General features: G+C 46.2%; 1 protein-coding gene across 2 annotated transcripts in view; it reads right to left on the bottom strand.

Annotated features, from left to right (window-relative positions):
• Positions 1-3,346: 3,346 nt before the first annotated feature.
• pdlim5a (PDZ and LIM domain 5a) overlaps positions 3,347-13,867 on the bottom strand; it is a 72,398-nt gene continuing 61,877 nt past the window's right edge. For both annotated transcript variants that reach the window (XM_062542948.1, XM_062542949.1), the window contains exons 11-15: positions 9,554-9,755; positions 7,344-7,524; positions 6,053-6,173; positions 5,288-5,403; positions 3,347-4,833 (exon numbers count right to left, since the gene is read on the bottom strand). In XM_062542948.1, the coding sequence (XP_062398932.1) occupies positions 4,744-4,833; positions 5,288-5,403; positions 6,053-6,173; positions 7,344-7,524; positions 9,554-9,755 (710 nt within the window). In that variant the 3' untranslated portion in view covers positions 3,347-4,743. The remainder of the gene's footprint in view (positions 4,834-5,287; positions 5,404-6,052; positions 6,174-7,343; positions 7,525-9,553; positions 9,756-13,867) is intronic.

Raw genomic sequence — 13,867 nt, 5'->3', positions numbered from 1 at the left:
CATATGGTCACACACTCTCAGACATACGCTTGTCATAACCCACACTGACAGACAGCTGGACCTGGTTACCAGAGTCGGGAGGGGGCTGCCAGGTCTGGACTGAACTGTGGGAGATGCCTAATTTACTTTCAGTCGCTTTCTTTGCACCCAAAAAGCAGGCACAGCTCCCATATCCAGACAATAGCCAAATAGAGCATTACCAGTGTGCCTTGCTCAATGGAACACATCATGGTGGGGCTGGCTGGTGTCATCACTGTATGCATACAGAATATATACCCTGTTGACTCAGAATCATAGGTATGCCAAATTTCTCCCCCATGAAATATAATATACTACACTATTCCATCATAAAGTTTCATAAGCTTGCAATTTGCTGCAGAAGACAGGTCTGATCAAAACAATAAGATGCATTCTGGCTAAAGGAAATAAATCATATTCAGTGTTGCTTATTCATAACTTATTGCAAAAACAGATCATTATCTCATCAAGACATCCCGGTTTTGTTATGCACTTGAAATGTGACATGCATTTATTAAGTTCTTGATTTTATATCAGACATTCATTCTCGCAAACAGAAAACTCCTTGCAGTTATGAAGAAGCAGATGTATACCACATTTAAAATATAGCAAATAGGCAAAGTTTTTCATTCTTTCGTAGTCAAAAGTAATCACCATTTGTTGGTGGACACAGACTGACCATTAATGTGGACACATTACAGAATACCAATAATGATTCAAGCGTCAGCTGACCAGTCTATTTGACTATTACGGCAACAGTTGCTCTTTAAAATACTGCACACGCTCTTCAAAGTCTTACAAAAACTTTTCAGCAAGGAATGTCTGATGTCTAATACCAGCCTAATAACAACGTTGTGTTTCTCTCCCCTTGTTAGCCTACATTCATGTATCAGGTGATATAAATGTAGCCTAATAGATGGAACATCGTTTTGCAGCGCACTCCACTTCTTTCTAGCAGAGAGAAGTAGTCTTACTTACACTAGCAAACCCCTAAACGACAAACATCAAGAACATTCGAAAGAACAGTACATGGCGGTGGGTTTCTGAGTTCAGCAACCAGTGTGCATCTGATTTAAGTGGCTGTGGTCAACACTTCAGAATCAGTAGCCTACCTCCGCGATGGCTCACGCATCCATTAGACTGCGCTTTCATCTTTGGAAATCATGACTGACACTTGTGCTCACCTTCTTCTGTAGACGAACCTCTTCGTATTTCTTGAATACTTCGCGGAACTCGACTTTATCGTCTTCTTGCCGCCACGAGGAGAGAGACAAGTTGCGGTCTTTTCCAAGTCAACAACCTCTCTGGTCTGCCCCCGTTCCTTGCTATTTCGTCTTCAGGGGCAAAACGATCCGTAGCTCCAACTACTGACGTCTTGAGGAGGTGCAGGTTCTTCTGAAGCATCTTATGCCCTATGCGTAAATGGCCTGACTCTTTATTTAAACTAAAACAATCACACTATGGACAGAATTGTCTGTTGCATGCTACTGTAGATGTGTTGTCAGCTGAAATATTGAAACTGGTTTAAATTAAATGTAGATGTACGCCTGACACAAAATATTCTCTACATAACAGGTGCTCTTAAATTAATAACAATGGTAGGTTATTTTAAATGAATAGTTAAACTATAAAAACTATAAAATATTAGGCCTAAAGAATGTCAACGTCTATTTTTACATGTAGCCTATTACATGCCTATCAAAGGCATATTTTGACAAGAGAATGAACAGTTTGTGCTAAACCACATATGTCTGTTGGCTATATAACGCAGAACCTATCCATGCTCAAGTTGTCTGTATTGAAACTGACATGATTGAAGCTACCTCTAACTCTGGCAGTCTACTTTTTTGCAATCCACCTGCGCAGCCAGCATGAATCTTCATACACCTGGGGTGTTTCCTCAACCACCCCTTACCTACCATATCACCCCCACCCTTCCACAAACACCCGTTTGAACAGGAACCTGCAGTATAATTAATGAACCGCCACAATGCAGCGCTTTGTTTCGCCCTCAGCTTACATTAGCTAAAATGGCCAGAAGCCTAACAGTAACAGGGCCAGGTGGATGTGGTGTATGATTTATTGTAAATTTGTTATTCAAATGTGTGCGGCGGAAGTTCTCTTTTGTTAAATTATTAATAACAAAGTGATATGACGCTTTTGTTTGCCTATTTGTAATATCAATCAAACCATGCAGGGGTGAATGGCAAATGTGCCCTGATTCCACAATTGAACAAATGAACCTTGTTGAAAAGACAAGTCGGCGAAAAAGTAGCTAATGTCTGCTAGGTTTTTTTTTTTTAGAGGTGACCCTTCTTGATACGGTGACTAATAGACTGAAGCCCTTGTGCGCCCACCTACACCTCTGCCTCTCCAGCTGCAGAGTCGCAAACACAGGCAGGTCTTTCACGGTGCCGCGGTGAAGAGAGAAAGTAACCATTGTGACAGGAGTGAATGTTTCTTTGAGCCATGCCGTGGAGGTCACGACCCCGTCACCCGATGTCCCGGTGTGCGTTTACTGCCTTTACGCCACCGAGGCCATCACCCTCAACCGGGAGGTCAGGTGTGTACAAAGAGAGCGACAGTGAGTGAGGGTGAGTGAGTGAATTTGAGTAAGGGCACATCCGCGTATTAACCACACGTTTTTATTACTTTTAGGAAATACTGTACAACAGGTATCACACGAGCTAACAACTACATGAGGAGACCCTGCAATGCTGCAACCAAGCTGTAACAGAAACATACCATGCGCGTATCATATCCTGTCATCTTCTTTTAAATCAGCTGTAGGACATCCGTCACTGCCCACAACAGCTCTTGTCATACGCTAATAAATAGTAAGTGTTAAAAGTACTTGAAGCAGAAGTCATGACAGTTATGGAAACATGAGCCATTTTAAACTTCTCATGGTAACACATTGCTATTTTCCTCATTCCTACAGCTTGCAGGCTGCTTGATTTAACATAACAGGTTTTGCATGTCAGAGAGCAATTGAGTTGTTTAAGGTTGCGTTTTGAGGAAGTTTTTGTACACATTACTCCTTAATAGATTGTATTTTGTACAGTACTGAAATGAGGGCCAATATGGAGAAAACCTCAAACCTCAACATCTCTGCTATGATTTATGTGTTTGATCTTAGGGGCCTAACTTACTGCTCGAGTTTGAAGGGTTTACAATAAATACATGTAATACATATGTTGGAGTGAAAGGGTGCTTGGACACACAGTTGTGTTTGTGTGTGCTATCCACAATAATGCCCATGCATCTTTTAGCCTCTAGTCATAGATTCAAGACAAAGATTTTGTTCAGTAAGACAAGACAATTCACATTTTTTCTTTGTTTTATTCTTTTGACAATATAGCAATACATTATCATCTGGAAAGTAATCACAGCATTTTCATTAGTTTATGACAAACTTTAACTTTTTAACTCTGAAAAGAAAACACTGAGTCTCTCCCTTACCCTTGATGAAAGCAAATTAAGCCAAACAGGTATAATTATCTGGTTGTCATTAGGTTGTGTGAGTGTGGTGCATGTGTGTCTTTATTTGTGTGTGTGTTATTTTTGTGTTAGAGACAAAAGAAAAAAAGGAAAGAGAAAAAAAAATATATATATGCCATATGACAATTAAATAATATAATGAAGTTTCCCCACATTCTTTGTATTACATCACATCTCTTATGAAGGAATCCAAAATGTAGTAGGCCTAAAATGACCTGGGTGCATTTCTGAAGCCTCTGGAGAACGCCTGGTGCTGACATTGACTCAAGTTCAAAATGAATGTCCACTTTTATTTGAAACTGACCATTTTAAACTCTAGCCAAATTTTAGCCACCTGCATTTCTTCATGTTCCAACATGTTTTCATAATTCATGTTCGTATTGTTAGCTTCCCCCTCATTTACACACACACACACACACACACACACACACACACACACACGATGGTGATGTGTAAGAGAGTGAGCTGAAAGCCATGCTGGAGCATAAGAACCCGAGAGGATTTACGATATGAGCACACATTTCAAGTGCGTGGGACGCATGTGATCTGACCCGCGTCGCTGTTTAACGCTGTTACCCCAGACAACGGGCTCCATTCATCCAGCGGACAGAGGAGGTGTAGCCACAGATGGACTTTCAGCTAGATGGACTAGTCCAGCTTTGACCTGACCCCCTCAGAAAAAAAAGCTCTCTATCCGATGTTTAAAGAATGCCATTCACACAGAGGAGAGAAAAAAAAATGGCGGCAAATTATCATGAACTATACACAAATTCTGTGATTCAATTACTCGGGAGAAAGGAATGGAAACAAACTGTAGAGAAACTAGCCACCCCTGTTGATAGAGAGAAAACACAGCCCTTTAATTAGAATTCCTTTTTTTCCTCCTTGTAAAAATGTTTATATTGAGTCTATAATGCACCGCGTGAGCTGCAAGATGAATTGGCTAAAGTTGGTTTGAAAAAACTGAACTTCAACCCGTGGCTTCTTCCATTAACTACGCGTCTAAGGGGTGAGAGAGAGGAGTCTGGATTCTGAATTTACAAGGTACTTAACAAAGACAGCCTTACTTTAGTGTGAAAGCGAAAAGATAGATGATCCAGGCCTCTGTCCATTACAATAAAAAGGTTCTTCCTCTCACACAGAAGAATGTGCTCTCTCTCTCTCGCTCTCTCTCGCTCTCTCTCCGCCTCTCCCCGATCCTCTGCAGCTCTTCAGGACCGAGGTTCATATTTTGACGGTGTTGGCGTGCTTCTTGCACAACAGCTTGTCCTTCTTGGAGAAGAAAGTCTGACTCTCAAGACTTGCGCAGCATACCTAAAATACAAACACAGAGGTGCCATCAGCAATCACAAGGAGCCCTTCACACAACAGCATTGCACCCCTACGCACAGAGGTGTCCTCCGCAATCACAACAAGCCCTTCACAAAACAGCATTGCACCCCTATGCACAGACACGGCTGGTGAAATGTGAACTGAAAAAAAAACACACACACACACACACACACACACCTACAGTAAAATCTCGAAATATCTCAAAGCAACTGGCCCCATGAACACTGTTCATTCATAAAACGCACATTCTCTGCGCGCACGTTTTCAGTGCGGAAGTGTTCACGGGGCACCAACATAATCCCTTGGCACTGTCTGACTAAATAAACACTGAAAATATACACAGTCCAACTGTTAACAAACTGTCTGTTTATAAGGTGACTTGTGCACACACACGCGCTGAGGTCACGTACACACGCTGACCGCACACTGGACTTACCGCACACACGAAGCAGGTGTCGTGCCATGTGAACCCCAGGGCCTCGAGGAATTTGTCCCCAGCCTCGATAGGAAAATCACAACCATGACAGCTGGTCCCAAACAAGTTGTAGTAATCTATGGGTGCGGACGAAAAAAACAAGTGTTGAGTGCACCAAGGGGAGAAAAAAAACAAGTTTACGAGCGTTTTTTGATTTTTTATTTTTCATTTCGCCTGGCAATTATGTCACTGCTTGAGCTTGTTGCTGCAGCCTTCACTGCTGCTGCAGTGGTGTGTGTGTGTTTGTAATTGATGTGTGTTCAGCAACCTGGGTGTTGACTGAATGAAGCAACACACGCCGTAGTGCTGTCAGCACTCATTGACACAGAGGGCCGTTTCCTCTCACCTCGCTGACGGAAGTGGGATTTTTCCCCTAATCCATCTGAATGGATGTGGTGTGAGGCATTCTGTGCTGACGGAGACAAACCTACGCATGTGTGTGTTGCGCTTGTGTGTGTTTTTGTGTGTGTGTGTGTGTGTGTGTGTGTGTGTGTGGCGTCTCTCTCACCTGACGGAGACAAACCTACGCGTGTGTGTGTGTTGCGCTTGTGTGTGTTTTTGTGTGTGTGTGTGTGTGTGTGTGTTTGTGTGTGTGTGTGTGTGTGGCGTCTCTCTCACCTGACGGAGACAAACCTACGCATGTGTGTGTTGCGCTTGTGTGTGTTTGTGTGTGTGTGTGTGTGTGTGTGTGTGTGTGTGTGTGTGTGTGTGTGGCGTCTCTCTCACCGTTCTCGCAGTAGGGCTCGCCGTCCTCCAGGTGGAAGGTGTTGTTGCGGATGGGCTGCTGGCAGGAGGCGCACAGGAAGCAGTGCACGTGCCAGGTCTGCTTCAGGGCGTTGATCACTTCCTGGACGAGGAGAAGAGATGGGGGAGGGGGAGGGGGAGGAGATGGGACACCAGACAGACGGGTTTGCATTTGAGAGGCCACAGACGGGGAAACGGCACAGATGAACCAGACCAAGAACGAGTGTCATGGTCTGGTTCATTATCAGCTCTCGTTGATCACCAGGATGAGACGCAGCTTGCCAGCCTTCCTAAGCCTAACGATGACTGCGTCTACATGCACGTCAGTATCCCAGGCTTATGAGGCTTTGGCTGATTTTGATTATTTTCAGGATGTGGTGTTAATATATGTGTGTGTATGGTGTGTGTGTGTGTGAGAGTGTGAGTGTGTGTCTGTCTGTCTGTCTGTGAGTGCATATGTGTGTCCTACATCCTCTGCCTCCCACCCCTCAGTCATTGACCTTTTCTATTAGTTGAGCGCTAATTCTAACACATCTGAGCAGGAGTGCACTGCCCCCCACACACACGCACACACACACACACACACACACACACACACACACACACACACACACACACACACACACACACACACACACACACACACACACACACACACACACACACACACACACACACACACACACCACTAACCCCATTCCTCTGCTCGACATGCCACATGACACAGATTAAGAGCATATGCTGGTTTCCCACAGTTCAGTGGTGAGAACTCGCCACACCAGGGGATTGGGCTCAGGAATGAGGGGCAAACTGAGCAAAAGCAGGGATTATCACATGTGCATGTGAGAAGAGGAACAAAACAGGCTGCAAGAATGTGAACGTTCAGACAAACGATTTTTCTTTTTTCTTTGAGATGCCAACCTCCCGCTGGTGCAAAAACCTATTGAACCAATGTGGTTAAGCTTGGCGTTGCACAAAATGAATTACACTCTGCAGTGAAGGAGTGTCTCCATTCAGTATATATATAATGTCCATATCCAGGGGTATGCAAAGAAGTGGCTGAAGGGCTCATGTGTTTGCGGCTGTTCAGAATGAGCCATGTGGCTCCTTCGGTTCAGTGATTTAGCCCATGTGGACGGGTCGATCTATCAGCAAGTCGACCGCTTTCAAACAGCCAGGCAGCATACCAGCAACACAAGGGTGCCAACAGAGCCAGATCCATTGCAAAGCACACATCCATGAGGACACCCCCCAACCCATCCCCCCGACTCACCCCCAGGATCTTGCCCTGGCAGCGGCCGCAGGTGGGGGCGAAGAACTCCTCGTAGCAGTGCTCGCAGCACACGGAGCCCTGCTCCTCCACGAAGCCGATGTCGGCCAGGGAGGTGCGGCAGTGGGCGCAGTTGAACTCCTCCGGGTGCCACGCCTTGCCCATCGCCACCAGGAAGGGCCCCCTGTGGGAGCACAGAACAGACCAGGTTAATGTGAGCTGGAGTTGCAGTCAGAGAGAGGCGCGCTCAAACTCCAAAACCATCTCTTTGCTTCTTCGAGTGCGAGTTGAAAGTATCCCATTCTAATGTGCAAAAGAACCGCACTCACTAGTTCATTCTTTTTACTTTTTTTATTATTGCACCATGCCTAAACATACGTGTTTCGGCGTCAAGCCGTCCTCAGTGTATGTGAGCTTCAGAGAATATGGGCTTCTAACTGAAGGAGTTTCAAACTGAAAAACTCTGCATTTAAATGAAGATACTGTACATGTAGAACTATAATTACATGGCGTTATCACACCACACTTAGCTACTGAGGTGAGGCCTCGAATGATGGAGGTGAACCAATCAATTACATTTCATTAATTCACACCAGGCACACACTCTTTTTCAGCTCACATTGAAATGAAACACTAAGAGAAATTATATTACATGGTGCGTGAGCTAAGTGTTATTACTCACAAAAACTGAACCGGCTAATCAGCTCTATATTCCAAGACGACACACACAGATGGTTTGATATTTCACTCGTGAACCTGCCTCTCTGGCAAACTATTAATGGAACGAGAACAATGGCTACAGCTCCAAATTAGCATCCGCCCAGCTAGTCAGCCAAGGGCCCTCCACAAATGGGATGATTAGCTTAAGTGGGAAAACAACACAGGGATATTTAATGCAAACAATGGTCATCCTAAACTCGGGTGTCACCGACACTCCTTGGCACGAGCCGGCGTCTGCCACCCTATCCCTGGGACACGGTGAAACCAACACTCCAGGCCTACAAAGCAGGCGGGTACCTGCCAAACAATGATCCGGCAGAGGGCATGAACTGTAATTACCCAGAGAAAGAGGGCCGGCCGCGGCGTGCCGATCCTCCTGCACTGGCTGTCATGATATATTCATCAGTTCTAACTCTGCAAATTAAAGTATGAACCGTACACCTTCAGAGAGAGGTGGGGAGAGAGAGAGAGAGAGAGAGAGAGAGAGAGAGAGAGAGAGAGGGAGAGAAAGAAAGAAAGCGCAGGGCTCTTATCGGCCAGGTCTGTGATCCGTCTCTTCCTCCCACCTCGTTTCATAACGCTGATTGAAAGGGCTTTGATAAGACATCCCGTGGATGGATGCTTTGTAAAGGGCATCATAAGCACGGGGATTAAGCCTTTTTGGCACAATGGCGTAATAACTAAAGAGGAAAACATTAGGAGATTGGCTGGCCAGCGCGGCCTATGAGGATGGATGGACAAGGAGGAACGAGAACATGAGAGCGGCCAGCAGAGGTCAAGTAGAGAGCAAGAGAGAGAAACGGCAAAACACACACAGTTGTTACTCCTTCAAATCCTCTTCTGATAATACAGAATGCCGGACACGTGGTTTGCTGTAACATTTCATGTTGCATATTGTTTGAATATGAGTCACTATTTTGTAATTCAACAGACTGAGCTGTAAATTGTGTGTGTTGGCAAATAGTGTTTAAAAATGTTTCAAGTGTCCCTTTTTATATTTGAGTGCCTGTCCCCTCAAAAGTTTCTGCACAGCCCAGCTACATAGCTACTGCATTAACCTGTGTCTTACATTTGTTGTTCATTTTTGTTTTCTGTTCATCCTGTATCGGCCACCTGGTATTGTATTACAATGGTGTGACTGCAAAATGTGCTACAGAAATATTACTCTAAATGTGATTTTACTGTTGTTGTTCTTTGTTGTTATTGTTTGTCTCTAACAGGTGGTCTATAGAGGAGATGTTCTACACCACCAGGGGTGCCTCTCATTCGGCTTTTATACATCCTCCCTACCTCCTCGGGCCTCCATCCTCACTGATCTACATAAAGAATGATGGGGCGGCAACAATGGGATAGTCTTATCCAGGTTTAGCTATAGATCAGTGGGAACGCCCTTCGAGGATCGAGCATTGAGGATCGAGGAGAGATGTTGAGAGACACCCCTAGGTCTAGACCCTCATGGGTATTCACAAGGCTGTGACAGCGGAGCGTCTGACCTGATGACTTTGTCGCAGTGGGCACACACGGGCGTGCGGGTGCCTGCGGGGACGTGCTCGGCCCTCTGCACCAGCGAGTCCTCGTCCTTGGGGTGCGCCTGGGGCACGGGCCTGTCCGTGACGGGGACCTTAGGGCCGCTGTTGGGACCCCCAAATGTGGGGGTGATGAGGCCCACGTGGCCCCTGCTCTTGTTGGCAAGGACTACAAGAAGGAAAAGAGGAGAGGGAGAATTAGGTCAAGTCATTGAGGTTTCTTCAGGTTTTTGGTTCCGATTCACATCTTTCACATTCGTCCACTGTCTTCCACAGTCTATTCACTTAATAATGCTTTCTTTCACATTCTTCCACAAGTTGTCTATTCACTTAGTAATGCTTTCATGAGCCCTATATTCACCGAGCATGATGGCTACCATGGTAGAGTGTGGTGTTAAGGCAACATGAAGGCAGCTTTAGGTTTGATCCCAGTAAAGAAATCAGCTTTGCAAAAACAACATTGCAGAGCTTGAAACCAGAAAGGCAAATGTGGCTGAGGCAATGCCCTTTGAAGGTACTTTGCCAGAGGAAAAATAATATTTTATATTCAAATTAAAGTCATTGTAAGCTTTAAAACCACATTCAAATATCCACATAACTTCACACACACTCAAGGAGAAATAATGTTATGTTTTAAATAGCTTGTTACCACAACAAATCACATGTAGGCGTAACTGAATATATATGTAAATGCATTTTTATGTGCATATACAATGCATACGTATTTATTTACAGTCATGCACATATCCTCTGCAGAAAAGCTCTCAGCGTGATGGGCTATTGCAAACCCGCTGTGGCAGATCTAAACAAGCTGTCATCAGCTGAACGGATTTCTCAGAAGTGATGAGGTTAACACAAGCAGGCCAGTGTTTTCCGCAGTCGCCATGAACACATTCCATGTTTCTGATACTAATATCAACACAGGTATGAACACAGACATTTGGGATTGCTGGTAAAATGGAAATAGTGTGCGTGTGTGGGTGTGTGTGTGTGTATGTGTGTGGGTGTGGGTGTGTGTGTGTATGTGTATGTGTATGTGAGTGTGCGTGTGCGTGTGCGTGTGCGTGTGTCTGTGTGGTGTGTGTGTGTGTGTGTGTAAGTGTGTGTAAGTGTGTGTATGTGAGTGCGTACGTGTGTGTGTGTGTCTGTGTGGTGTGTGGTGTGTGTGTGTGTGTGTGTGTGTGTGTGTGTGTGTTTGTGTAGTGTGTGTGTGTCTGTCTGTGTATGTGCGCGCGCAATCTGCGCATGCTAACGTTTTGCCACAGTGGTCACATTTATGTTTTGATTTTATGCACGTACCAAGCAGCCCACTGCAAATAGCTGATATTCACTGACCATGGCTGTATCACTAGCAGAGTCTCAGGTCTAGTGATTGCAGTGAATGCAATTGCACATTGCACAAGGTGCAACGACAGGACAGTGTTTTATGCAAGTTATAAGAAACAAAACCATATTAATACCACATTAACTGCCTCTGGGAATTAACCTCATAGCTGAAGAAATGTAGCAAAATCAATGTACAAGCTGCAGCTAATAGTTGGGAAATTACGGTAGATGTACTGTAGCTGTGGCTTAGTATAGTCTGTATAATCTATTATATATTATTATAATATCATTTATTTATTATTTATGGGTTTTGCCTTGCCCCTTTTGCTCCTGGGTGTCCCTTGGTGCTACCCAACCCCTCTTTTTTTCTAAATATAGTATCTATTTATTTATTTTTTCATTTTTTATTTATTTCTGTAGTTGAATGGAACTTGAGCACAAGGAATTTAATTACTTATAAATGAATTACATTACATGAGTACATGACAATAAACTCTGAACTTGAACTTGAACTAGTATCAGATGTAGCTGAGAGTCCACAGACCCCCGTGTTCAGAGAGTGGACCCCAGCGTCAGCATGTATACCGTATAATCAGCTCAGTCTGAGGTTGCGTGTGTGGGGAGGACAACAGGTATGCTTCAAGGGAAAACTAGCCAGCCGGAGGGAGCGAAATAAACGGTCATTCAAGTGGCTGACCACAGTCACAGGGAGAGGTGGACGCCACAGATGTGGTCTCAGGCAGCAGCAGTGGAGCAACTGATCTCTTTTTCTCTCGTTTTTTCAGCATGGCAACATACCAACAACAGGCAGGGCCACCTGGCCAAACAGAGACCCCCCCCCCCACACACACACACACACACACCGCCCCGCACAGCCCCCGGTCTGCCTTTGATGTCCACTCGGGTCGCGGGGGACGAGCCGGGCCCCGGTGGTCAGCGCTCCGAGCTCATGAGAGCGGAAAGGAGCAGCCGGCCCGGGCGGCGTTGCCCTTCCCTGATTCCCACACATCAAGCCTGTCGGAAGAGAGCGACGACATTCCAACAGGGCTGAACGGGATGCCCGGAAAAACACGGACCGAAGACCTCGGTGGCAGTGACAGGCGGAGACGGAGGCGCGTTTGTTTGGGGATGCGGCAGGAGGTGGATATCTCCTGCCTCCTCTTTCAACCCCCCGGAGATACACGCTTGACGGACGTCTTGAGCGCTACCTCCAGACACAGCGAGAGAAACAGGGAGAGAGAGAGAGAGAGAGAGAGAGAGAGAGAGAGAGAGAGAGAGAGAGAGAGAGAGAGAGAGAGAGAGAGAGAGAGAGAGAGAGAGAGAGAGAGAGAGAGGGTACCCGATGAGCCCCTGCTGGCTGCCAAGAGAAACATTCCAGCCTCTCTGTTATCAGCCGGCCTAAACTGCTGCTGACAGGCGTCTGAAGGGATGGCTGGCCCACAGCATGGTAAGAAGGGAGCCAGACTCCCTCTCTCTTTCCCTCCCTCTCTCTCTCCCTCCCTCTCTCTCCCTCCCTCTCTCTATCCCTCCTTCTCTCTCCCTCACTCTCTTTCTCCCTCTCTCTCTCCTTCCCTCTCTCTCTCCCTTTCTCTCCCTTTCCCTCCCTCTCTCTCTCTCTCCCTTTCTCTCCCTTTCCCTCCCTCTCTCTCTCCCTCTTTATGGTTCACTGGCGTGGAGCTCCTACAACATCCTCCTACACATTCATTACCCCCCCCCCCCTCTCTACCTCACCTGTGTGATAGGGCCACACCTGTGAGGGCCGTCCTGAGTGAGGCCCACTGGTGCAGGTCAGCTCTCAGGTCAGCTCTCCTCAGCCTCCCGCTTACACACACACAGTCACTTGCCTCTGGGTCCCGCAGAGAGAAGTGGACCTTTGTTGGAGAGGGTCACCTGGACAGCTGTGAGGCCTCATAAGTCTTGTTTCACCCTCTCACACACACACACGCACACACACACACACACACACACACCTCCTCCACTTTCCAAACCCACAGTCAACAACATGCTCCACAGAGCCTCCATGGCCCCTGACTCCTGCCTGAGCAGGAAACATGGAAGTACACCACTCCACTCGGCTGCCTACAACAGTGGAAAAACAGGCACCCCCCCTCCTACACACACACGCACACACACACCTCCACCATCACTGCCACCCGGTGGCATACAGGTGTACCTCCTGCCGAAGCAACACCTTCACGGCCCCCCCACGAACTAGAGAGAGCAGTAGAGTGGGGTGCGGTGGGGTGGGCAGCACAGATGAACCTTTCCACCCCACATTCCCCCCCATCCCCAACCTCCAGCCAACTGACTAGACCTCCAGGTCCCCTTGGTAAATATTTATCCTCCAGTGGAGAGCAGGACCCAACGCACCCGGGGGCAGGCGAGCGCACGTTAACACCCTGAAAAAGCCCAGCCTTTGTGAGTTCCTGTCCAAGAGTGGGGGACGGGGGGTGGGGTGGGGAGTGATGGAGGAGGAAGAGGAGGAGGAGGTGGAGGAGGAGGAGGAGGAGGAGGAAGAACTGTGGTGACCTATTTCATAACACTATTTCATGCCTGGATCCATGGAAAATAACTCCTGGTCCACCACCACCATATCCATGTACTCAACCCACTGCCGCCCACCAGTAAATCAGGGTTTTATATACCTCCCCTGAATGTCAGCTCGGACGCTGATGTGAAATGATAGACTGCTTTTAAAAATATTTTTCCCCTACAACTTTTTTTGCTTTTTTTTGTACATAAATGAGACCTTATGTTTTCACCATCATGTGGATTATAAAAAAATATGAACATATCAATTCAGGTTGTTGCCGTTTTGGATTTCACTCATAAACCTCTTGAAAATGATCAGATTGATATCCACAGTTTAAACTGCAGTAATAAAAATCTTTTTGAATATTTCAATTTCACTCTGACTGGCTGGGTCTCGGATATTTAAACGGGACAACTGATTGC

The sequence above is a fragment of the Sardina pilchardus genome, chromosome 8, assembly GCF_963854185.1.
Source record: "Sardina pilchardus chromosome 8, fSarPil1.1, whole genome shotgun sequence".
NCBI lineage: Eukaryota > Metazoa > Chordata > Actinopteri > Clupeiformes > Clupeidae > Sardina > Sardina pilchardus.
This window is presented reverse-complemented; position numbering and strand designations above follow the sequence as displayed.